General features: G+C 43.1%; 1 protein-coding gene across 9 annotated transcripts in view; it reads right to left on the minus strand.

The window, feature by feature from the left end:
• The window catches only part of GRIP1 (glutamate receptor interacting protein 1), a 687,701-nt gene that overhangs the window by 23,029 nt on the left and 639,543 nt on the right, over positions 1-25,129 (minus strand). For 7 of the 9 annotated variants that reach the window (XM_047866742.1, XM_047866738.1, XM_047866739.1 and 4 more), the window contains 5 exons: positions 21,719-21,863; positions 19,448-19,587; positions 19,099-19,293; positions 5,365-5,521; positions 4,292-4,403 (listed from right to left, as the gene is read on the minus strand). In XM_047866742.1, coding sequence (XP_047722698.1) covers positions 4,292-4,403; positions 5,365-5,521; positions 19,099-19,293; positions 19,448-19,587; positions 21,719-21,863 — 749 coding nt within the window. Of the gene's footprint in view, positions 1-4,291; positions 4,404-5,364; positions 5,522-8,080; positions 8,896-19,098; positions 19,294-19,447; positions 19,588-21,718; positions 21,864-25,129 lie in introns of those variants that run through there. The other 2 variants (XM_047866744.1, XM_047866743.1) reach the window with 2 other exon arrangements.

Consider the following 25,129-nt stretch of genomic DNA (forward strand, 5'->3'; position numbering starts at 1 on the left):
TGCCTGGAGCCAGCTCCGTCCTCCTTGATAGGATGGCTGGATGATGGTAAACTAGCATTGGTGAACGTGCCCGAAGTCATGGGAAAAAGAGCAAGCCCCACGTGCCGTGTGCCGGCTACAATGCGACTGGTGGTTTACGGGAACGCTAATGCTAACAGTAACCGTACTTTGCTGTGTCCTTGTATTACCTTATTTAAGCCTCACAACAACTTTGTGAAACAGACACTGTTATTACTCCTAATTTGTAGGTGCAGAAACTGAGGCACAAAGAGGCTGACTTACTCAAGGTCACGTAGGCTCCATCACATAGATGTGCCAAGGGCACTGTCTAAAATGGTTGGTTAGAAGGGAACACTGCCAAGTGATAGAGCTTTCATTTGTTATCTCCCTAAGATTTTGTGACTCTAAGATTCACCTGGCGTTCGACTATACACGCACCACTAACGTGATCTTCGAATGGCAGCCCAGTATTGGAGCACATGTGGTATATCTACAACTCTTGTAAAAAAACAAAAACAACAACAACAAAAAAAACAAAAAACACAACCAGTTATCAATATCCTGACTGGATCAGTTATCTTACTGATAATTTTGAAAAAGAAAAAAAAAAAAACTTACTGGCCATTGACTTTTAACATGTTAGCACGTGTAATACCATATACATGTGTATGTAGAATGCCATTTAATATTTATGATAAGTTTCTGATAGGTATTACAGTCATCATACTTCCCCCTTTCAGTTATGGAAAGGGATGCCCAGATAAATTGAGCAAGTTGCCCAAGAGTCTGGGATTATAGCCCTCACACTCTGACTCTAGAAACCTTACCCTTGACCACCAGGCTGTATTGCTTCCCAGTCAAGTATTAGGTTGAAGCATATAAAATTGACTTTTTGGAGATTAATATTGAAACAAATGTGGATTAGCCATATTATTGCTTTATTTCAGTTAAATCCCTTTTTAAAATTGAAAGCTTTGTTGGTGTCATGGGACATCCTTTATTTTATGGCACTTAACCCACATACAACATTTTTTTGTCTACTGTTGATGACAGAACCCAGGGATTATTTTCTTGCTGTGCTGACCACCCCTCTATTGTTTTTACCTACTTAGACACATTATTTGCTTTGTTAACATCTATGTTTTATATTCATTTTTCAGGGGACCAGTAGGAAACACGTCGGAAGTAAAATACTTAATCACAATTCTGCTTGGCTGAACCTTAAGCCACTACGGAAGTTCCAAACTGATCTAAATGGAGTTCTGATGGAACCAAGTTTCCAAAGCACAGCTTGATTGCTTTGTTTAAAGTGGACTTCAGTCGGGGCGCCTGGGTGGCGCAGTCGGTTAAGCGTCCGACTTCAGACAGGTCACGATCTCGCGGTCCGTGAGTTCGAGCCCTGCGTCAGGCTCTGGGCTGATGGCTTGGAGCCTGGAGCCTGTTTCCGATTCTGTGTCTCCCTCTCTCTCTGCCCCTCCCCCGTTCATGCTCTGTCTCTCTCTGTCCCAAAAATAAAATAAAAAAACGTTGAAAAAAAAATTAAAAAGAAAATAAAGTGGATTTCAGTTGAATTACTATGAAGGAATATAAAAATTAAAGTACAAATATAAAAACTAAAATAAAGTTTAAAAATGATTATTTTAAATTATCTAGGATTTGTTTTCACTTCAAGAATATCTATTGCCTGTTTCCATTTTGCACAATTAATAATTTATAGTTATAACCTCCCAAGTTCTCAATGAGATAACTGAGATACATATAACTTAGAGGGGTATGTTCAAGAGTTTTCTTTCTGATATCTAGTTAAAATTTTTTCATATATTATCCTAAACAGAAAATAGCTAAGGCACTGTTCATTAATAAAAATGGCAAAAATAATAACTTCTACTGAATAATTATCGAGTGTTATGTTCTGTGTTAAGTGCCATATAAGCATTAGTCATTATAATCCCCTTATTTTACAGAAGAATAAATATCTGGTAAAAGAGATTAAGTAACTCGTCCTAAGTCTTAGTCTGAAATTTTTTCTTCTGTTTTAACATTTTTCAGTGCTAAAGTTGAACATAAATTATTGCCAGCTAATGGGAAGAATGACTAGTATAATTTTCATTTCCATTTCAATCGTAATCATTTTTCATGTTAGCTAATCTTTTACATTTATTATGGTTATAATATGCTGTAACTTTTAATGCTGGATGTAAATTTCATACGCAGGAAACTAGCTCCCATAGTATTTTTTGCACGGTAACATTTACAATCACACGATCAGAGTTCATTGAAACTAGTGAATGAATAGAATATTCTTTTTGATAAAAGTCTAAAGAAGTCTCTTTAGATTTGCCAATCATTCTTCCTCATTGAGGACTTTGACTTCCTTTTGGCTTACACACTCAACCCATTTCCTTTCTGCATTTATAATTTCAAGGGCCACACCTGCCTGAAGCTATGCTAGAAAAAGTTTATATTTATAGGCTTTTGCAACATAATTTCTTTTTTTTATTTTTTAATTAATTAATTAATTAATTTATTTATTTGCAACATAATTTCTATGCTCATAGATGTTTGTTTTCATTAGATAAATCAATTTGCTAGCTAATGGGGACAATGACTAGAGTATTGAGTGAAATGAGTGAAAACCCAATTTCATTGTGCCACTTTTTACATCGCCCTGGTTTTACTTGCTGTGAAAGATGTTATTAGAAGAATAGTTGTTTCTTTAAAAGAGAAGTATCAGGGACGCCTGGGTGGCACAGTCGGTTAAGCGTCCGACTTCAGCCAGGTCACGATCTCGCGGTCCGTGAGTTCGAGCCCCGCGTCGGGCTCTGGGCTGATGGCTCAGAGCCTGGAGCCTGTTTCTGATTCTGTGTCTCCCTCTCTCTCTGCCCCTCCCCCGTTCATACTCTGTCTCTCTCTGTCCCAAAAATAAATAAAAACGTTGAAAAAAAAAAATAAAAGAGAAGTATCAGAGCGCAAAGTGGAAAAGGCATATGGGCCAAGCGCGCTTTCAGAAGCAGGCGTATGTTCAAGAATTGTGAATTGAGCTCAGTATCCAGTTGGGACCCCTTCTGCTAATCATTCTACATCCAGGAAGTGGTAAAAGTTTAAATAAGCCAGCTGATACTTAAGCGTTTTACTCTTTTTGAAAGGTGCCTAAAAAGGAATCGATGGCCAATGTCTTAATTTATTTAAGTTTTATAGTATTATCCACCTCCAGGCCCTTTAACTGTGCTCTGAAGTTTCAATTCATGCCAGGTAATACTATATTTATAAATTCAAACTGCTATTTTTCTTTATAATTCTCTTTGCAGATTCACAAACATTAGAATCACATGAAAATATCCACACATGCAACCGAGAAGCAAAACAATATAAAGATGAGTATTCGTTTCAGAATTGCAGTTTCCCCCAGTTAGGCCATTCACATTCCTTATGGTGACTTGGGGACCTCAGATGACGTCAAAATAAAAATGAGACTTTCGCCACTTTACTTCTTACAGCTCAGAAAATTTAAAAAGAACATAAAAGGAAACAGTCCAGGACCTCCTAGACCACAGTGTGAATATCGTCAGCAAATTCATGGCTTTGATTAAAGAACTCACCGGGAGTCCAGCTATTGTGTTCCATCTTGCCACAACTCCTAGAATTCACCCTAAGTCGATACGGAATCAGGATTTGCAATTAACAGCAAAGTACTGTGTAATATTTTGGCTGCTTTTTTCACACAGACTGGCCATTTTCACCAGCTGCATTTGTCATCTACTTCAAGGGCAAAATGAAATAAAATAAAATAAAATTTCCTCTTATGTTCCTCTTCACGATCAAATCAATTGCTCTACCAGGTACAAATGAAAACATGCCAAAGAAACCTTTCTAAAGCAACTCAGAGAGTGAGATGCGCCACTGCTGGGGGGCTTAGCTCCCTCCCCAGCGATTCGGTGGCAAACAGGTACAGTCAGGGTTAGCAGGGAGCAATGGCAGAAGCCACAAGTCAGAAAGCTCGGGGTGGGGGTGGAAATGGGGAAATAAATACTTTCAACTGCACTGAATAAAATCAAATTGCTGTCCAGGAGGCAAGGGGGCAGGGAAGGCAGCTTCACAAGCAAAAATATAAACATAAAGGGTAGCTACCAAGAGAGTCATGTTTCTCAAAGACACACGCCTGTCAGCTTTCTCCTGTGGAAAGGGGTTAAAGCTTTTAAATGAACTGATGTGATAAATGCAAACTCAAAAGGACCAAAAAAAAAAAAAAAAATGAATGTAGAAACAGTACAAGTAGCAGGACCGAGGCTACCTCGAGTTCTCTCAGAATTCCCGACTGTCCACAGGTTTCCAAGTCCTCCAGCGCTTGGGACCAGAAGTTCTCCTCTTGTTCAGCCTCCGTACTGTCGGGAGCCCCTGTAAAACTGTCGTCAAAAAGCACAGTCTGGGTTGACAACTCGCCGAGGCATCATTCGAAATCTCTCTCTTTCATCCCACGTGTAAAAAAAATGGAGATTCTTTTTGGGGATCTGGCTTTCCTCCAACTGTAACCACCAAGTGAGGGTGCTCTAGGAAATGCAGAGTATCTCAGAGAATGGAGGGAGGGAAGGACCACGGTCCTGTTAACTGAATTTTAGGGCGTTCGTGGCTCCTGCAGGGTGAATTGCATCAACATGGCACCGTGTGGGCCTATCTTTCAACTGATCTGTCTAGTGCAAGAGAAATCAAGCTTCCCTCTAAAAGAAACATGTTTTCCCACTTATAAATGTCAGGAGAGATCATTCATGTGCTATCGGTTTTTGTGAATTTCCTTAAAATACTTTGGTAAGGAACAAAATGCTAAAATACATCTCAATTCAAACTATGGGATCCTCGATGTAACTTTTTTTTTAACATAAGCTGACATGAAGCAACCTTTTATTTATTTATTAGAGGTTTTTTTTAATATATGAAATTGTCAAATTGGTTTCCATACAACCCCCAGTGCTCATCCCAAAAGATGCCCTCTTCAATACCCATCACCCACCCTCCCCACCCTCCCATCCCCCCATCAACCCTCAGTTTGTTCTCAGTTTTTGAAGTCTCTTATGCTTTCGTGAAGCAACCTTTTAAATGAAAGGAGAGGAGACTAGTCAGGGAGTGAGGACAGGGTTTACAGATGTAGTTTTTCCCACATGCTACTGTTTTTATCAGGGGAAAATGAACTCTTGTCTGGCCGTGGGGTGGTCCCGGGATCCAGCCGGGCAGGCACAGGTCTCTGAGCCCTGCCATGGGGCCGGCATGATGACAGTGGCTCCTTCCCACGCTAGCCGTATGTGCCATCGGAAGTGGAGCGATTCGGATCTGGGCTAACGGCCACAAAGCAGCAGCTGACGAAAACCTTACCCACTGACTGTGGACCGGTCCCAGTCTTCATTACTCAGCCCCACATCTGGATAGGTCTGGCTTCGTGGCTTTGTGACTGGGGACAGGCTACCTCTCTGTTTTGGACCCCTCCACTCGTAAGTGTTGAAACTGTAGCCTGACGCCTGAAAGCCAGAGCCTGGAACGAAAACAAAGTGTCATCTTCTGTTTCTGAGAAAGATTCGGGAGATCTGTTCGGGAACTTGCCTTTTTCTGCGGTTCCCGTTAGTTTGTTTAAGGCAGCTGACCTTAGGGGCGCCTGGGTGGCTCAGTCGGTTAAGCGTCTGACTTCAGCTCAGGTCATGATCTCACGGTCTGTGGGTTCGAGCCCTGCGTCGGGCTCTGTGCTGACAGCTCAGAGCCTGGAGCCTACTTCAGATTCTGTGTCTCCCTCTCTCTCTGACCCTCCCCCGTTCATGCTCTGTCTCTCTCTGTCTCAAAAATAAACATTAAAAAAAAAATTAAAAAAAAAAAGGCAGCTGACCTTACTGAATTTGGGATTCTGAAGGCCATCGAGATAATCCCCAGGTCTTATATTTGAAACACATTCGCACGTTATGTCAACTGATTCCAACAGCCCTGAGGTAAGACCCTCAGATCTAAGCAGGCGGGCCCACGGTGCTGGACCTGTTTTTATGAGGGCTCCTGCTCTGTTCTGTCTGGGCAGGAAATCGACTGGACCGGGGTGAGGTGCCCACCAGACCTGTATCCAACCCTCTCTAGAGCAAGTTCTATAAAGTGAGGTGCCTACATTTCCTGCCCAGGCAAACCTGTGATCACTTCCAGGGTGTGTGAGAGCTTCTTACCCAAGTCTGTCCTTTTACGATTGAAATTTGCCACCAGATGGGGGTTCCAGGCCCAAGGGGCGGCCGAGAGGCTGCTGGTTGCCGAGTGTGGATGGAGTTGGCTAGGTGGGGTCAGGACCCACTCATGTCAGGGATGACTTGGTCCGATGAGAAGTGACTTGTTAAATGACCTCATTCATTCTCCAGAACCGTCTTTGAACGTAGGTACTTTTACTGTGTGCACTTTACATCTGAGGGTACTAAGGGCTTAGAACAGTGGCTCAAGTACCTAGGGGTATCTGCGAACTCTCCTGGGGGTTCCAGTCGTAACCTTAGCAGAATCAGTTCCGCATTTATTTTTTTTTAAGTTTATTTATTTTGAGAGAGAGACAGACAGAGAGAGAAAGAGACAGAGAATCTAAAGTGGGCTCTATGCTGACAGCAGCGGGCCTGAATGCAGGGCTCGAACTCACAAACCGTTAAGCACGTCTTCCCCACACTGACCCTACTGAAAAGGACCAGAGATCTGAGATCTGTTGATTCTCCCTTCTCACGTCCACCGTCACAGTTGGTCTTCTGCCACTTTACCAATGAAAGACACACGTCTTATCCATCTCAAACCTTTGCAGGAGATTGGCCCTGGGCTGCAAAAACCCCCAGTCATCAAATCAAGGGATAATTTGGGAAAGCCTCGCTCCTGAGAGAAGGTCTCTCGGGAATAGTGCCTTATTTCAACCAGGCACGGACTCCTGGCAAGGCTTTCCCCTCTCTCTCATTCACCTGTCTCTCTGCGTCTCAGAGTTAGAATTCAAAACAGTTGTCGGTTGGGAGGTGGGCACATTATTATTTTATTTGAATTGCAAAATGAAGACTGACTTCGCTTCTGACAGGGAGTTAAGTCTGATTAGCTTGATAGGCGAGGCAGGGAGGAATAGCTTTGGCCGTTGGGTAATACAATGGAGCTCTTCCATAAATTTGAGCCAAATCCATGGCTCCACAGTTTGACAAAACTATATTTAAGGCATACTAACGGCAGACTGGAAGTTGTGGTCTTTGCAAGTATTTAAATTTGGGGAGAAAAAACATTAGACGACAACTTTAAATTGTGATGGGGTATGCGGTTTTTCAAAATTCTTTCGGGAGGTTTTAAAGAGGAGAGCAAGGGCTTGTTGGCAGCTCAGACTTTCGAGCTTGTGCTGTGATCATGATGCACGGCTTCACCCACCATTTCAGGTTGTGTGTGCTATGTGTGTGCATGCGTGTGTCTCTGTAGGTGTTTACATGTATATACTGGGTTGCAATGTAATACGTATTTCTGACTGCATTTAAAAACAGTTACTACAGTAAACAGGCTGAGGCCCCCATTCTCACATACAATGAAATGACGGGATCACATGACTGTCTGCATGCCATCCCTGCTCGTCTTAACTCACCGTCCCTCAACCTGCTGGAGCCTATAATGCCATCCTTACTAGGAGAGAGCAGGGGGAGCAGGATGTCCCAAAGGATAACGCTCTCATCAAAAGGATTTGATCTCAAGAACGCAGGGGAACGCCCAAGGCTGCAAGAACCTTCTATGAACCTTCTGCTTTAGGATATCAAGCATTAGGAGTCCACGGTGCAGAGCAAATATTTACAGTTCAATATCTCATTTTCTTCTTGGGTAACTGCAGAAACGTGGCTAGCCGTTTGGGAAGAAATTTTGTGTGATGGATGCACTGCCTTCTGTCAAAAGTGGTGAATTAAGGGAACACGCATGAATCTCTTCTTGAAGGGCAGTGACTCTGTGCACCACTGCATTTCTCCTGGATCCCGGTGACAGGCTATCCATTTTCTCCTTCCCGACGAGATAAACCAACTCCCTAAACATGTGAAGTCTCACTTTTTGTGATACAAAAAGAACTAGGGGGAGCCTGCACCTCCCTGGCCTTAATTAGATGTAAACCTGTTAACAGGCAAATCCCAAGCCGGCTTCATGCTGTCAGCGCGGAGGCCTGACGTGGGGCTTGATCCCATGAACCGTGAGCTCATGACCCGAGCCGACCGACATCAAGAGTTGCACGCTTAACTGACTGAACCACCCAGACGCCCCAAATTCCAGCAGGTTTTAAACTGGACAGATTAACTTTCTGATTTTCCTTCCAAATGTTGTCTGTAAGTAGTTCTTGGTGACTTGGGCCAGCTGCAGGCAGGCCTTGAGCAGAGGTGCAGCATTGTTCCTTACTGGGGAAATGCCTCTTTTGAGAAGCATGCCTGTCTACACCAAGGATGCCTCGTCTTAATAAGCAGCATTAAAAGATTATTGCATTACAACAAAGCAGGGCAGGAAAAGGGGATAAAATTCAAGTATCTTTGGGTTAGGCATAGACTCAGAAGAACTGGGTCTGGACCGCACTGTGCTGGCACAGGGACTCAGAAAGAGATCTAGGTTCAAATCCCAGCTTCGCCACTTCCTTGTTCTGTAACCTTGGCCAACTCTTCTCAGGGTAAAATAGGGATAATGATATGCATGTGCCTCACCAGGTTGATAAGAGGGTTGAGAATAATACACACAGACTCTCATACATAATGAGGGTTTAATAAGTACAGATGCCCATTACTTTTACTACGTGCTAAGCCATTCAACTTCTCAAGATCTCTGAAACAGGGAGAGCAGGAGAGGAGGAAAGCTTCAGCACTACCGAGTGAACATTTGGTGCTTCTTCAGTGTTCGGTAACATGTGAGGAGCTGAAATGCAAAGATAACAGTACTAGGTTCCTATCCTCAAACACTGCACACTTTCGCATTGTCTGGAACAGAGAGGAGGAGAAACAGGCATAGAAAGGGACAATTCCAACTGCATCTGAGGAGTGCTGTCCTTTTAGTCTGAACACACTGATGTGCAAGAACCAAGACCTGCTTGGGGGTCAGAATGTGGGTCACGAAAGGTGCAAAGGGAAGGTGCCCTCTAAGCTTAGAGCTAGAGGGTGAGGTGGCATTTCCTTGTCGAAGTGTTGGGCAAGACGGCGCAGGCCTCACAGGAGAGGCTGGTGAACGTGCAGTCGTGGTGAGCCCTGTCCTCATGTTCCATCAGCGGGTTTCTGAAGGAGGGAACAGTGTTCCAGAAACACTCTGGTCCCCCTTGCCATCTGGGCTTATGCCTCCCCACAGGAAGAGCAATGAGTTACCTAACTGTCGAGTTCCGGAAGAAAACAGGGGGTTGTTGAGACCCTCGGTCTCTTCTTGGCTCCCTCTGGACTCATTCTCTCCCACTGCTGCTGTGCTGTAAGGCAAGCACAACTGGGTCCCACTGTTGGGGCTCAATGAGCTCCCAAGGGACAGCAAGGCCAAGACTGTGCAGTGAGCTGACTGTGGCAGGCTACCAGCCGCCTATCCAAACATCCATTCTTCTCTTTATCCTTTTACCAGAATACCAGTTTTGGGGGTGGGCATATTAGTGCTCAGGATAAGACTGTATTTCCTGGGTCTCCCTTGATGTTAAGTGTTGACTACGGAAACTATGTAAAACGCTCTGGCCGATGACATGTAAATAGAACTTCCAGAAAGGCTCTTTACAACACTCTCCTGCTGCCTGGAATGTAGAGGAAATAGCTGGCACCCTGGTAACCACCTTGGATCATGTGGTAAACTCAAAGACGGAAGCCAAGGGCTAAGCACAATAGAGAAGAAATATTTAAGAGTGTGGTTCCTTGACAACACTGTAGAAGTATATACCAGCTCTGAAATGCCTACTTAAAAAAAAATGATTTAAGCCACTGTAACGTTAGGTATTCAGTTCTATTCAGCTAAATCAAATCCAACAGTTTGCTTTGCTGGTCTGACTTCCCCCTCATTTATGTCCCAACATCTAGACTTGGGTTAGGGGTAGGGATATAACAATATTAAAAAAATTTTTTTTGGTGTTTATTCATTTTTGAGAGAGACATACAGAGCACGAGCAGGGGAGAGGCAAAGAGAGAGGGAGACACAGAATTCGAAGCAGGCTCCAGGCTCTGAGTTGTCAGCACAGAGCCCAATGCAGGGCTGGAACTCAGGAGCTGAGTTGTGAGATCATGACCTAAGCCAAAGTCAGATGGTCAACCGACTGAGCCACCCAGGCACCTGGGAAATAACAATCTTGATTCTCTGGCTGCATGTTCAACTCAGCTTTTCTAGCAAAACAAAACAAAATGCCTCCTCTCCAAAAAACCAAAAATAGTTAATTTTTAATCCATAGCTGACTCCATTTCTACTTTTTTTTTAGAGAGCGAGCAAGTGAGCATGCGAGCGGGGAAGGGGCAGGGAGAGAGAGACAGAAGATCCAAACGGGGCTGTGCACTGACAACAGTTGAGTCCAGTGAGGGACTCGAACTCATGAACTGTGAGATCATGACCTGAGCTGAGACTGAGCCACCCAAGTGTCCCCCCCCCCCCCCCCATTTCTACTTCTCCACTGATTTAGAATGGATCAAGGCAGGGATTGATTACCGGATCAAAATACCTAGTGCTATAAAGTACTAAAGAGCAAAGCTTGCTTGGAGAAGAGTGAGAAAGAAGTTCAGGATGTATAGGGTTAAAGGTCCTGCAGGGAAAAGTCAGGAGATAGGTTGAGGAGGCAGTTGTACCTACATTACAAAGAGCTCTGTGCTTTAAGCTAAGGACCTTCCATGTTATCCTATAACAACAGAAAACCACCAAGAGGGCTTTTGTTATTTTGTTTTTAAGGGAGGGGCAAGGTTAGATTTAGGTTTTTTTGTTTGTTTGTTTGTTTCTTAAGGATCATTGATGGTAATATACTCAAAGTAAGGAGCCGGTGAAGAGGTAAATAGTTCAGGCATGATGAAGGTTTTATAAGAAAAGGCAATGAATGGAGAGACAGGAGACATGCGAAGCAGGGAGGAAGTAGAAGATGCTGGTCCACGACGACACCGCGGGGCTACCTGCCTCCTCCAGGCTCTACTACAGCGGGAGAAAAATAACTCACTTGCTTAAACGCCGTCCTTTGTGTTTTCTCTCATATGTACGTGAACTCGATACCTAACGAATGCAGGTGGAGGATGGGAGCATAATTGAACATAGGGAATATCTGACGGAAATTGAGCTTAAATAAAGACAGGCTGGTTGCCATAGTCGAGAAGTTAGCAGCCCTGAGGAACATCCCTTTACAAGGGGAGTCAGACTTAAACGCCACAGGAGGAACGGAATCAGTGAGGCAGCCCAGGTGTGAGAAAAATCAACGGCCAGAAATACAATTAGACTTTGTTTTTATTGAATGATGGTGTGAGCACATAAAAGTAACAAGCAGGTATGATATTGGAAACTAGATTTTAAATTCAAAATTGATAAATCCATGGAAAGACAGATGTAATTTTTAAAAAATGCATTTCCTAAGTCATTACTCTTTTTATTTAGCATTGGAAACCTTTCTTTCTTTTTCCCTCTCTCTCCCTTCCTCCTTCCTTCTTTCCTTCCTTCCCATCTACGTTTCAGTATCTGGTCTTATCCTTGATGACATAACGCGAGGTATGTTATGGACTGACTTGTATTTGCACCTAAATTCGTATGTTGATGCCCTCGCCATCAATGGGACTGCATTTAAAGACCTGTAAAGAGGTAATTCGGATTAAGTGAAGTCAAAAGGTGAGGCCATAGTTTACTCTGATTGGAGTCCTTATAAGAGACTATTTAGACACACACAAGAGATACCAAGGATGAGCTCACACGTAAGAAAGGCCATGTGAAGATACGGTGAGGAGACAACCATTTGCAAGCGAGGAAAGAGACGGGGAGAAACCAAACCTGGCACCTTGATCTCGGATTTCTAGCCTCCTGAACACTGGAAAATGAATTTCTATTGTTTAAGCTCCCCAGTCGGTGGTATTTTGTTATAGCAGCCCAGGCAAACTGATGCAAGGTATAAAATCCAGTCTAGGGGCACCTGGATGGCTCAGTCAGGTAAGCATCTGGCCCTTGGTTTTGGCTCTTGCAGTCCGTGGGTTCGAGTCCCACGTCAGGTTCTGCGCTGACAGTGCGAGGCCTGCTTGGGAATCTCCCTCTCTCCTTCTCTCTCTGCCCCTCCTCTGCTTGTGTGCACGCACACACTCTCTCTCTCTCTCAAAATAAATAAACGTGAAAAAAATTCAGTCTAGATTCCTTTCACTGAGAGTAATGTTTAGTTTTATTCATTAGCGTAATGGAAAATAGGTCTGTACAAATGTTGGCAATCTTGGTATAATGATTTTTATTTTTAAGGTAATTACACTTCAGATACCTGTAAAATTCTGATACTCCAATATTGTACTATTTGGTTTTTAGTACCACAATACTGTGCAGATTAATATGTTACATTTATAGTTCTTAATTCACACTGAGTATTAATTTTAAAAAGCGAACTCAACAATGTTGGTTCATATTCATAAAATTTGAAATCAGAGAATGGTTTTGAAATGCAGTCTTCAACTGTGCAATTTGGGGGCTGTAGCTCCTGCCGTTACTTTCATTTTTGGAAGCCAATTTTAGGATAGTCAAGTGAGCCAGATAATTCCCTGCCAAAATTTGTTTCATAAAAATCGAGTTTCGTTAAGAATGAGAAAATCAAATCATACATTTGTGTAACTACTTGTAATTGTTCTAGCCAAGAAATATTCAAGGTGTTTAGATGAGAATGTGGTCTTAAAATGGCAGAGCAAAATAGTTCTCTATCTTTTCCAGAAATCATCTCAAGACAAAAAGGGTTGACAAACAACATAAACTTCATCTTCAGCAAAACTAGAATCTCAAACCATAAATACACGAAAAAAGTTACCAAATTCCCTGAGTCAAACAGGGAGTGAGAAGCGGTATTAAGGAGCCATGAGGAGACACCTATGGCCAGCGATTTCGGAGAGGGCCCACGCTTCCAAAGCAGGGGCCATGGCATAAAGCAAAACAACAGTCCTTTGTTTGGAAGACTAGAATGGATTGCACATGCTGGTGGCAGGAAGTGCCCTGGACCCAGTCTGGCACCAGGGCAAGCCAGGGAGGCGGGCTGAAGGACCACACCTACAGATAGGCCACCACCTGCAAGAAGCAATCTATCAGGCAAGCAGGAAGGAATTCTGCACTGCTGGCAGCCTACGGTTGCCATCTCTGTGGGCTGGGGAAGAAGGCACTCATCACAGGTCACTGTGAACAGGGGGGGGGGGGGGGGGGGTCATTTTTCCTAGCCTGGAGCACAACTTGGGCTCTTCTTTGAAAGAGACCCTCTTTCAAACTTCCAACTTAGAAAGAAGTCATCTCACCCACAGATGAGCAATAATTAAAAAGGAACTGTCATAAGATGTATACCAAGTTAATATTTAAAAAAAAAAACAAACAAGGGGGAGAAGAAACAGAAAAACAAAGCAATAGCAGATGAAGGATACTCATGAGTACAAGGCTGCCATGGAGCAAATGATACGTATGACCAAATACATCATCACGATATTTAAAAGATGCACACTGAAACCACCACCTCTATAAAGCAAGAGGTCAAAGCACAGATAGAAGAACTCAAGGAACATTGGGCAAGGCCACATGATAGAAGGAGATAAAACATGACATTGTAGAGGTCAGAAGAGATATAGAAGAGAGAAAGAAAAGCCCTCCCAATGGGGAGAATACTGCTCAGTCTTCTGCCCTGGCTACTCTCTTTATGTACTATGTTGTGTTCCTTAACTATATTAAAGGGAGCTTGGGCTCTCTGACTATATTTGTTGGCGTCTCTCTCTTTTTTTAAGTTTTTATGTAAATTCCACTTAGTTAACCTACAGTGTACTCGTAGTTTCACGTGTATGACATAGTGATTCAACACTTTCATAATGTTGATGTCTCTTCTCAGTCATCGATATCTTTATGAAAAGTACAAGGAAGCATGGAAATAAACGAATCAGGTACCCAATTCTAGTCATGAACAGAAAACCTAAGAAGAATGGAGTAAAGTTAATCAAACTCAAAGCAAAAATGTATTTTAAAAAATAAGAACAGAACTAATAAATAAATGCAAGAGTCAGTTCTTCAGAAAACTACTAAATAAAAATAAATCATTACCAGCATGCTCATGGGAAAAAAGAATAAAAGCACAAATATACCAAATATGGGACAATATTGGGGAAATAATTATAGAAACCAAGAAAATAAAAAGAGTCAAACAAGAAATTCCTTAATTGTACACAAATACATTTAAAAACCTGTGTGAAACAGATTTTTTTTTCTGAGAAAATACAAATGATACAAATGACCTCAAAATGGATCCACCAATCCCACATCTGGGTATATATCCAGAAGGAAATATAGTAGGTATCTTGAAGAGATAGAATATAATAACAGCATTATCCACAATAGTCAAGATACAGAAACAACCTAAGTGTCCACTGACAGATGAATGAATAAAGAAATGTAATGTATATACACAACAGAAAATTATTCACCCATAAAAATGAAGGAAATCCTATTTGCAACAATATGGGTGAATCTGGAGTATATTATGCTAAATAAAATAAGTGAGCGAGAAAACAAATACTACTAGCTCACTTATATGTAAAGCCTAAATTAAAAACAAAACAAAACAAAACGTCAAACTCATAGAAACAGACAGTAGAATGTGCTTGCCAGGGGCCGGGGAGTGGGAGAAATGGAGACATGATAAGTTCTGCAGATTTACAGAGTTTGATTAACTTCACACCATTTACAGTATGGTGACTACAGTTAAAAATACTGTATACTTGAAATATGCTAAGAAAGTAGACCTTAAGCATTCTCACCACACACACACACACACACACACACACACACACACAAATGGTAACAACGTAAGATGATGGATGTGTCAATCAACTTGACGGTAATCATTTCACAATATGTTTGTACATCAAAATCATCACATTGTATACTTTAAATATATACAATTTTATGTCAATTATATCTCAATAAAGCTGAAAAAGATGAACTCAAAAGAAAGAAATATCTAAAGATTAGGGTAGGATAAGACAAAAACAAAGCTATCTGAGTTGAGAGTCAAGAATTACAGACAACAAAAGAGCTACGCCATCCAGGAGAATGACAGAGTCCAGGTACAAGCAATTTGTCAGTCCATCCTTTGCTAAATCCAAGGAAAGGGTTTTTTGAGTGAGAGGCATAAATAAGACAAGAGGGCCAAAGCATAAGATTTCGATAAGGCAGGAGGGTATGAACATAAGGGTCAAGAGAATGGGAAATAGAAGAAGCTGACCCAGAGGCAGACTAGAAAAAGTCTGCATCCTAGAGTTGCACAATAGAAATGAGAGTCATCCCATTGTAAGACTTCTTTAAAAAAAATTTTTTTTAATGTTTATTTTTGAGAGAGAGAGAAAGAGAGAGAGAGAGAGAGAAAGTGCAAGCAGGGGAAGGGGAGAGAGAGAGGGAGACACCGAATCCGAAGCAGGCTCCAGGCTCTGAGCTGTCAGCACAGAGCCCGACGCGGGGCTCAAACTCACAGACTGCGAGATCATGACCTGAGCCGAAGCTGGACATTTAACCAACTAAGCCACCCAGGCGCCCCAAGACTTCTTTAAACACACTCCTTTCCCCACAGCTTTGATGACTCCGTCCTACTTCTTCCTGTGTTAACTAATTAATACTTTGCACTGTAGGAGCTTGTTAATTGGCCCTTCAGGTACATTACCCCTTCCATGAGAATGGGGACCCCAACTCTCTGGCCCATCATGTGTATCCATGTATGCTGGCCTTTTAGTGTGCCAGCCATTACATATCTGTTGAATGAATGACAGGGACAAGTTCGACACTTTGGAGAAGAAGCAGAGAACAGTAAGGAATGTGGCTGCAGAGACATTGGCCCCAAGGAGGAAGATGTGCATCATGGAGGTGTGACATCTTATTGGGAATGGGACAGCTATTGTGGACTGCAGGGTACAGTCAGAATGTGCAACGTCTTCCCGGGATATGGTAGAAGGTCTGCTGAGAGTCTGGAAGAGCACGTTGAAGATCATCTGTATCTCACAACACAGTATTTACCAGGGAAAAGGAAGTAGGGTTCTATGCCTTACTTTTAAAAAAAGCCAACTGCACAAGCACAATCTGGAGAGACTGGGTTTAACCTAATAACACAAGGAAAAGGAAAAAAAAAACATACTTTGAGATCTTGGTAAACAATAAGCTCAAAATGAGTGACAGACAGGATCTGACCACCAAAATTCTTACGCTGAGGTTAAGATAGGCTGTGTTCACAGGCTCTAAAATTTTCAGTGATGAAGGTGACAGGCTTGAGTTGCTCTGGACTGTCAGGCTGTTGTATAACCTTCCTTTCTGAGAGATAGACTTCAAGAAGTATAAAGTTAAACTTGAACATACTCAGAAGAGAGGCCCTCAGGATGATAAAGACACTCAAAAGTAAGTTTTATGCGAGGAACAGTTAAGGACCTGGGGCGATTTTGCTTGGAGAAGGAAAGACTCCAAAGAGGCACGATAGCCGACTTGGAGTATCTGAAGGGCTGTTGAGTAGAAGACACTTCAGTCTAGTTCTGAATGACCTGGAGGGCACAACTGAGACCGACAGGCAGGGGCCACGGGCAGACACATTTCAGCTCCGTACGAGTGAGAACTTCAGACCATCAGAGCTCCCGGCGAGGATGTGGGAGAGCTGCCTCCTAAATTCTCCCCTCACGCTGAGGAACTTCATGTTCCTTATGAGAACTGAGATTAGAGTTTCACAAATATAAGGTGTTACTATGTTTTCATCATCTCTCTAACCTCATAAAGGTTTCTAACTTACTAACGTCAAATTTAATATTATTATGATCACAATTCTCCATCTAGGAATTCACATTTCCAAAAGCTTCATGAATAATAAGTGGTTCTTCATTTTTTATTACTTTGGGAAAGGCCCTATATTTAGTATGCTAATCACAGTCCTCATCCTATGGTATAAAGGGGCAGAGTACCTAAGCTCTTTCTCTTTTAATTTTTTTAAGTTTTAAAATTTGTTTATTCATTTTAAGTAATCTCTACACCCAAAGTGGGGCTCGAACTCATGACCCCAAGATCAAGAGTCGCTCGGTCCGCTGACTGAGCCAGCCAGGTGGCCCTGAGAGTAGCTAAGTTCTTACACGTTACCTTATGGGTGGACATCATTAAAATCAAGAACATCCTTACAAACAATCTGTGTAACATGAAAGTCTCCACATTAACAAACAATAAAGAAGCAAGCACATTAATAAATAAACCTCAGAGTCTACGCTGAGAGAATTTGACTTCTGTCCTTTATCTGAGACCTCTGGTGACTCATCAACTCACAGGCAATGAGAAGAGCAGTTATTTGATGGGATAGCTAAGCCGTCACAAGCAATTATGACGTGGAAAAATTAATTGGCAGATACATAAAAGCTCCAATTCTATTTTGGGTCTTCAGAATATTTTCTCCACCAAACTCCAGTATCCTCTCTGACAAGTGACGACTTGAGAACTTTTGAAATATCATTCCTTTTCCTTGTCCTCTACTCTTCATGGGACTTGAGGGGAGAAAACTAGCAGAACCAGGAAGAGAGCAAACTGGATACAGTCTCCTAAAAAGTAGCTAAATAAGTTACAAACCAACTCCCACACCCAAGTGAGTGTGGGACTCCAGACTCTTGGTTTATGTGTTTTATTCTCTGACCGAGTTAAATCAGAGCAGAAAAGGGATGTGAAGGCTGGAATTTATACAAGGCAAAAAAGAGAAGGTGAAGTTTTAGCTTTAGTGTTTGTTTGGAATAGATACACCGAAAATTTATTTAATTCCCTGCCCGTTGACATTTTTGTTTCACTAATATTTACACATTGTAAACAGTGCCTAAAACAATGTCTTTGTATCTCTGACTCTGGTAAAATTATTTCCTTAGGACAGAGTCCCAGAAATGAAATTGCAAGGTCTAAGAGATTAGGAGCATTTGTGAGGCCTTCCGCCGTGGTCTTTTAAGTGTATCTGTTGTATCTTGCTTTCAAACCAACTCCTCTGTGTGGCCAGTGTCCCACCTACAGCTTTCAGCACATGTGAAGATGGCCAGGACACCCCAGTCCCCGCTGGTGGCCAGTCTGTCCCCCTTTAGGTAGTTGAGCAGATGTGGCTTAACCTGCAATTCAAATATTCTCTAGGCACCACAGGGGCAATCTGGAACATCCTTTCCTCGAGGGGCATTTTCACCAGAGATCCAGATGGGGGCAATCACGTCCCAATCCCATGTGGGAGAAATACAAAGAATTTTTGACACATTTCTCTTTTGATGCTGTGTATCATTCGAAGGAAAGAGTCGAAGGGAAGAGACAAGAAGCTTTTAGTTTATAGTCCGCATTCAGCCTAACACTTTTTGTACGTTCACATTGTCAGTGAGGTTTAACTTTTAACGGAGGTTACCCTTCTTCACATGAGGATGATGCTTGTGGAGAAAAATCTGCTCTCTACTTTCATATATCGTGGCTACAGCTCTCTAATAGCGAGTGTTTGGGAAACCTGGATAAGTTTCTATTAAAAGTCAGGGGGAGGCAGGAATAAATGGGGTCACAAGTCACCGACTCATCTCTTGAAGCACACACCTTCAGCGCTCCCAATCCATCTTTGTGGAAAGCCTGCTTAAAAAGTAAGAATGGGGCCTGTCTTCAGTGAACCGCTTTATTGTATGGGTTGCTTCATATTAATCTACGTACGAAGGGCAAGTTCTGGATTGAACAGTTAGACATCAGTAGATCTGGTGAGGGCCTCGCAAGTGTTTGATAAATGCTCATGACTTACGGGTGTTAAGGAGAAAATGCCAGGCCGCCATATTCAGTGTGTTCAATCTGGTTATGCTGAAGTAGACGCAAGTAAAATAAACAAAGGTGTTTCTTTTCAGAAAGCAGAGGGTGGCTCTTTGAGGCACACGGGCTTCAACAGTCAGTCCCCTGCTCCCTGAGGCTAGGACATACCTTGATTCCCATAGCCGCTATCTATTCCAGAGCCGTCCCACGAGTCTACCGCACTGTCCACACTGGGCACGGTGGAGGGGTACGTGTCAGTGAGCTTGCCTGGCTTCTGTGCCAGAGAGGGGTCCTCCTCCACATCTCCCAGGTCACTCAGGTGGCTAGAGATGGGGAATTTCTTGGGACTTGATGCTGCCTGGGCTTTAAAGACAGAGAAGGAGTTTGAAGTCTAAGCGTCCATTTAAATAAAAAGATATTGACATACTCCCTCAGGAGAGTCATTTCCTTAGAAACACACACACGCAGGCAAAGAAATGCACTGAAAACCCTTCACTGTGGCTCTCGACCCACTCACCATCTGTCTGTTTCTTAATCTTCAAGGTGACGGTCTCTCCGGCCATCTGTAGCAAATGGATGGCCTCACTCAGAGGCTTCCCTTTCAAGCTGCTGCTGTTGATGGCCAGGATTCGGTCTCCTATGTGGATTGCGCCGGTTCTGAAACACCACATGGTAATAGGAAAGGTAGAAATAATCCCTGTGTGCAGCTGAATATCAATTCCCCACCATACTTTATATATTCATAGTAATAAAGATTTGGCAAGGGTCTCTAGAAGCCACTTCTAGCTTTCTCCTGGGCAATGGTACAAGATAACTGCATCTGCTGGGAATCACTTTTTAGTTTCAAATAAAATCAGAAAAACTGTTTTAATTAGCATTTCGAACGGACTTGTGTGCTTTTTACGTTCCAAAAAAACGCTGGGTCATTTGGTAACCTCTTAAAGATCCCGAGGAAAGAAACAATGTTGGACAATAAACGCAGCGATGTTTAGTATGGGGCATGCCTTCTTTTGACAGATTTGAAAGACTGAACACAATCACTCCCGCAGCTCACCGGAAGTGAGGCTCAGAGAGGTGGGGACCTACACCAGACCCTGGTGCGTCGGGGTCCCTCTGTTGGTAATTCCAAGGATAGAAAAGGCTCCATTCAGGAATCAATTAATGTTACATTGTAATCCAAACTTCCCAGTTGTGTGGCCCGGGTACCTTCATTTAAGCTCTCTGGGTGTCAGTTTCCTCACGTCTCAGGGGGCATAATGGGGATAATCATCTCTCAGGGGAGCCCTGAGGATTAAACGGGGAATCTCATGTAAAGGGCTCAGCCTGCTGCTTGAAAGATGGATAAAGAAAATTTATTGATCGATGAACTAATAAACCTTTGGCCTTTTCTCTTCTCTTTCCGTCCTCACCCAGTTCTGAGCAGGCAGGTTGGAATTCATAATTCTGATGTTCACCATATCCATCTTTGGAAGCACTGGGTGGGGAAGGAGGAGGGTCATAAGCTTTCAAGCTCAGGGATGGTATAAACACTCAGTCTCTCCAAGCGCTAGCCTCTTATTGTACTGGCTCACTGTAAGCACGCTGAGGGAAGGAAGTGGCCCAGCTCACAGGCTGCTTGAGGCTGAGCGTTCTGACCACAGCTTGCTTCTGGGGCACTGGGCAGCAGCAACTGGGGTAACAGAGGTGACATGCGGTCACGCAGGTTATGAGAGCACGCTTAACGAGTCGACCGATGCATCTACTCTCAAGGAAATTTTTTCTTAGGGGGAAAAAAAAAGATCACTTAATTCATTCATAAAGGATCTCCAGTTTATGAAAGATCGGTGTTGTAAACCATAGAACACTTGACCGGTAGGTGGCTGAATCAGAGCAATATTAATCTTTTCTTGTTGTCTCCCAACAGAGATATGTGGGACTGTCTCTCTAGCAGGGGAAGCCAGGAAAAGAGAATATCTGAAGAATACCACAGCGCCGGCATCTCTGTTAATATCGGACTGTGACATTCCTACAGGGTGAACCTTTCTGAGCTGTCTCAGTGCCCACATCTCCCAGATGAAGATGTTGGGGGAGCTGACTTCCAAGGTGCCTGGAAGCTCCAAAATTCTGCAGTGCTGCATCTCTACTCTGCAAACCATTATTTGTGTCGGCATGAATGACGTGTGTGCTTCCCTGAGCAAGCCTACCAGAGGAAAGATCTGGTTATGGGGTTTGGAAGATGCACCATATCACGTCTCAGAAAGAAAAGCAGTTTAGCGGGGGTTGGGTGTGTGTGTGCATCATTGCCAACGCAGCAGATGGACCTTCTAAGTTATAAGACATTACGAAGATGGGTCACTACACTTTGTTTCCCCAAATCTTTGAAGACAAAGCCTGTGTCATCCTCTCTGGAAAACACAGCGGCCAAACCCAGTACCTGTCAGGTACCAGAGCCTCAGTAAATGTTTGCAGAATTGAACTGGACAAGCCTTTTAACCTCCCTGAACTTCAGTCTCCTCTCAAAATGGACACAATATAAACCCACCTCCAGTCGACTGTGGTCAAGTGTACACATTTCCGGAGAGTAATATCAAGGCTAAGCCCATGATATCTGTTACTGCCTGTAAGATGCCCCTCAAAGTCAAGTCGGAGCTCTGCCTGAGAGTTCTCAAGCTCTAAAATCAATTCTTTGTGCGGATCTGAAAAAGTCAACAGGTAACCAAGCAGGAGAGGGGAGCATACTTCTATGCGGCTGTGAGGACAGCAACCCATCTCAGACACAGGTAACTGTAGCATTTTCTTGAAGTTTTACCTTTCAGCTAATCCCCCTTTAGTGAGGCTTGAAATGATTATAGGATCAAACGGCTCTTCAGTTCCTGAAATTGTGATGCCAAGGGGCCCCCCATAGCGCTTAAGCTCCACAGTGTAAATAATTGCTCCGGAACTTTCTTGCTCATCTGCAATAAACGCCAAGGAGTCATAATTGGTTTCTTTGGAAAAGGCGAAGCAAGAAGACACATATATTCATGCACAAAATAAGAAACTCGAAATGTCATCGTGAAAACATTACGTCTCAGGAAATCATTATTTGGGGAAGTAGAATCTCCTTAGGATATATCACATTCTAATACAGGGATGTGGTTACCTTAGTGTCCGGGAAGGGGTTCACTGCCTAATGACCTGTGTTTGAAATCAGTGAGTGAGCCACCGAGCTGGCACCGCAGGCCCTTTGGACGGTGTCCATACCCAATACAGGGCTTGCCCAGAAGTTGTGTGCCACAAATACCTGAGGCATGAGCGAAGGGCTGAGGAGGAACTGAAGCAGGAGAGAGAGAGTCATGCAGTGACAGAGACCCGGCCAGGCCACTCCTATTTCCAGGCCTTTCCAAGCAAGCTAACTTCCAATATGAGAACATTTTACTCAGGGTTGGAGCAAACGTTAGCATATACATGGCCAAGCGGGGCTCGGACGAGGTGCCTTAGAAATCTAAAATCCCTTACACGCCATTCCACTGATTGTATCTCGAAACGTCAATCCTACGGATAAATTCACAGGTATTAAAGTCGTGGTTTGAATGGTTCTCTCTCCTCTGTTCTAGAGATTAAGAGCCATGCAAATCACGTTTCGGGAGCATATCCCAGGCTGCCACGGTCTTAAACAACTTTCACTATTTAACATTAGTATGAAGGAAATCCTCTGTCAGTGTGGTCTTCCCACAGCACTGGCCTGCAAGATGTCACGGGACACCTTTAACATTGTTGGGGGTTTTCAGTGCGTCAGGGTTACAAATATGCAGTCTCAGATTTCAAAGTGTTTTTCTTTGCTTGTGACATGCTTCAAGTCCTTGGGCATTTCTCATTCTTCTCCTTGTGCCCCAGAGCCGCCAATGGCTAAGGAGCTGTTTCATTTCTGTACCCAAGGATACAGTGAAATGGTCCCGGAGCTACTTTAACACAGTCAGTTTTACAGTCAGACTGTATCCTAGTTAAGCATTACCACAGTCACATTTCTGCAAGGAGCAGCTGTTCATTTATGACATGAAACCCTGAAATAAGGAGGAAAAGAAGAGCCTCAATGAACGATTCAATTATCTGTGTGTACAGTGAACAATTACAATGAGCATAAAATGAAAGGTCTGTAGAGTAGCGTAGGAAGTGATATGTTCTCTCCTGCCAGCGTTTACTTCATTCTTGCCATAGACTGCAACTTCTGGAATGTACCCATCCCCCCCACTTCCTCAGTACTCTACTCCTAATAAGCTCCATGCACAGAGAATTCAAGACCGTCTACCACACACGGCAATGCTTAAATCAACCTCTTACGATATAAAAATATCCAATATTACACTCAAATCTGTACTGGCAGACAAGAAGCCTCCACATCCAGTGTCAAGAGCTTTAGTTTGACGGCTCACAAACTACTTACAGGCTTCTACCCAAGTGGCCAACAAGGTGGTGATCATGTGCTAGGGAGCTGCTGAAGGAAGCAGGAGGATACAGTACCGTGTGGAGGCAGAGGTCAAAAGTCTAAATTTTCGACACCATGATACGTCATCATCCTCCAGAGCTGGCTTTGACATAAAGGAACAGGGTATTATTGGATAGATTACATGTACTTCGTAGATTGTGCTACCAACTATATTCTGGATAGGATTCTAGGTGAGTCATTTGATTAGTAGACCTTGGCATTATTAAATAGTAGTCACCCCCGGGGCACTCACTCTACTGGTCATTCAGTGCGGGTGTTTATGCCGGTGGAAAGACCCTGACCCTTATTGTTCTGCCTTATAGGGCAAGCAGGAACACCGCTTTGTCAATGGACACCAAATAGTCTGGACTTGGCCACCGGTGCTTAATGGGAGTTGTGGGAAATGACAGCTGTCCAGTACCGGAACCCAGCAACCTGTGGGAAGTTTCAGTTAAAACTTCAGCCCAGATGAAAATAACCACTGGTCTATAGGAAGCTGGGCTTGGGTGCAGTCCCACTAGCTGGGAAAAGGTGGAAAAGCTGGTTCTATTTCACTTCTTCTTTAGGCGATCCAGAGTGAGTGCCCTGGGTGGTTTTTGTTGTTGTTGTTTTTGTGTTTTTTGTTTTTTGTTTTTGACAGTTTTGCAACTTGCATCACAAAGATGGCAAAATAACACCAGAATAGAGTGAATGGGTTTAAGACAGGCCACTTTATGTAGGGACATTTTTAACGTAGGCAGCTGAGGCCTCACAATAACAAGCCGTCAATTCTTAAGGCACTCGATGAGTTTACATTGTGATGGGGATGCCAATTAAAAAAACGGCAGTATTTTAGTGAGGAAGGACACACTCCTGTTATCTGTCACGTTGGGATGGAAACAGGAAGAAGTGAGGCTATGTTAGATTACGACAGAAATAGAAGCTTATTTCTGAATTCTTCATTAAGTAAATTGTCAGGAACAAAGACCAGAAAGGGAATATTTAAGAGACACTTCAACCAAAAACAATGAGTAGGTTTTTTGTACCAAATTAAAACCAACTGTTTTTTTCATTAAAAAAAATTTTTGTAAATGTTTATTTTTGAGACAGAGAGAGGACAGAGCATGAACGGGGGAGGGTCAGAGAGAGAGGGAGACACAGAATCCGAAGCAGGCTCCAGGCTCCGAGCTGCCAGCACAGAGCCGGACGCGGGGCTCGAACTCACGGACCGTGAGATCACGACCTGAGCCGAAGTCGGACGCTTAACCGACCGAGCCACCCAGGCGCCCCTGTTTTTTTTTTTTTTTTAAATCAATCTATCAGTTTATCTATCTATCTCTACCTACATAACTAATGATACACACACACACACACACACACACGTAAATCAAGGAAATGGCACACTGAATGAATATTGGATGATATTAGGAATTATTGCTAATATTTTAAACTGTGATGATATGGAGCTACATCTTTTAGAAATCCTTTAAAAGAACATCATTTGTAGATACATTAAGAGTATTTAAGGGGCGCCTGGGTGGCGCAGTCGGTTAAGCGTCCGACTTCAAACAGGTCATGATCTCACGGTCCGTGAGTTCAAGCCCCGCGTCGGGCTCTGGGCTGATGGCTCAGAGCCTGGAGCCTGTTTCCGATTCTGTGTCTCCCTCTCTCTGCCCCTCCCCCGTTCATGCACTGTCTCTCTCTGTCCCAAAAGTAAATAAAAACGTTAAAAAAAAAATTTAAAAAAAAAGAGTATTTATAAGGTGGGGTGATAGG

This window comes from Prionailurus viverrinus, chromosome B4, assembly GCF_022837055.1.
Source record: "Prionailurus viverrinus isolate Anna chromosome B4, UM_Priviv_1.0, whole genome shotgun sequence".
NCBI classification, from domain to species: domain Eukaryota; kingdom Metazoa; phylum Chordata; class Mammalia; order Carnivora; family Felidae; genus Prionailurus; species Prionailurus viverrinus.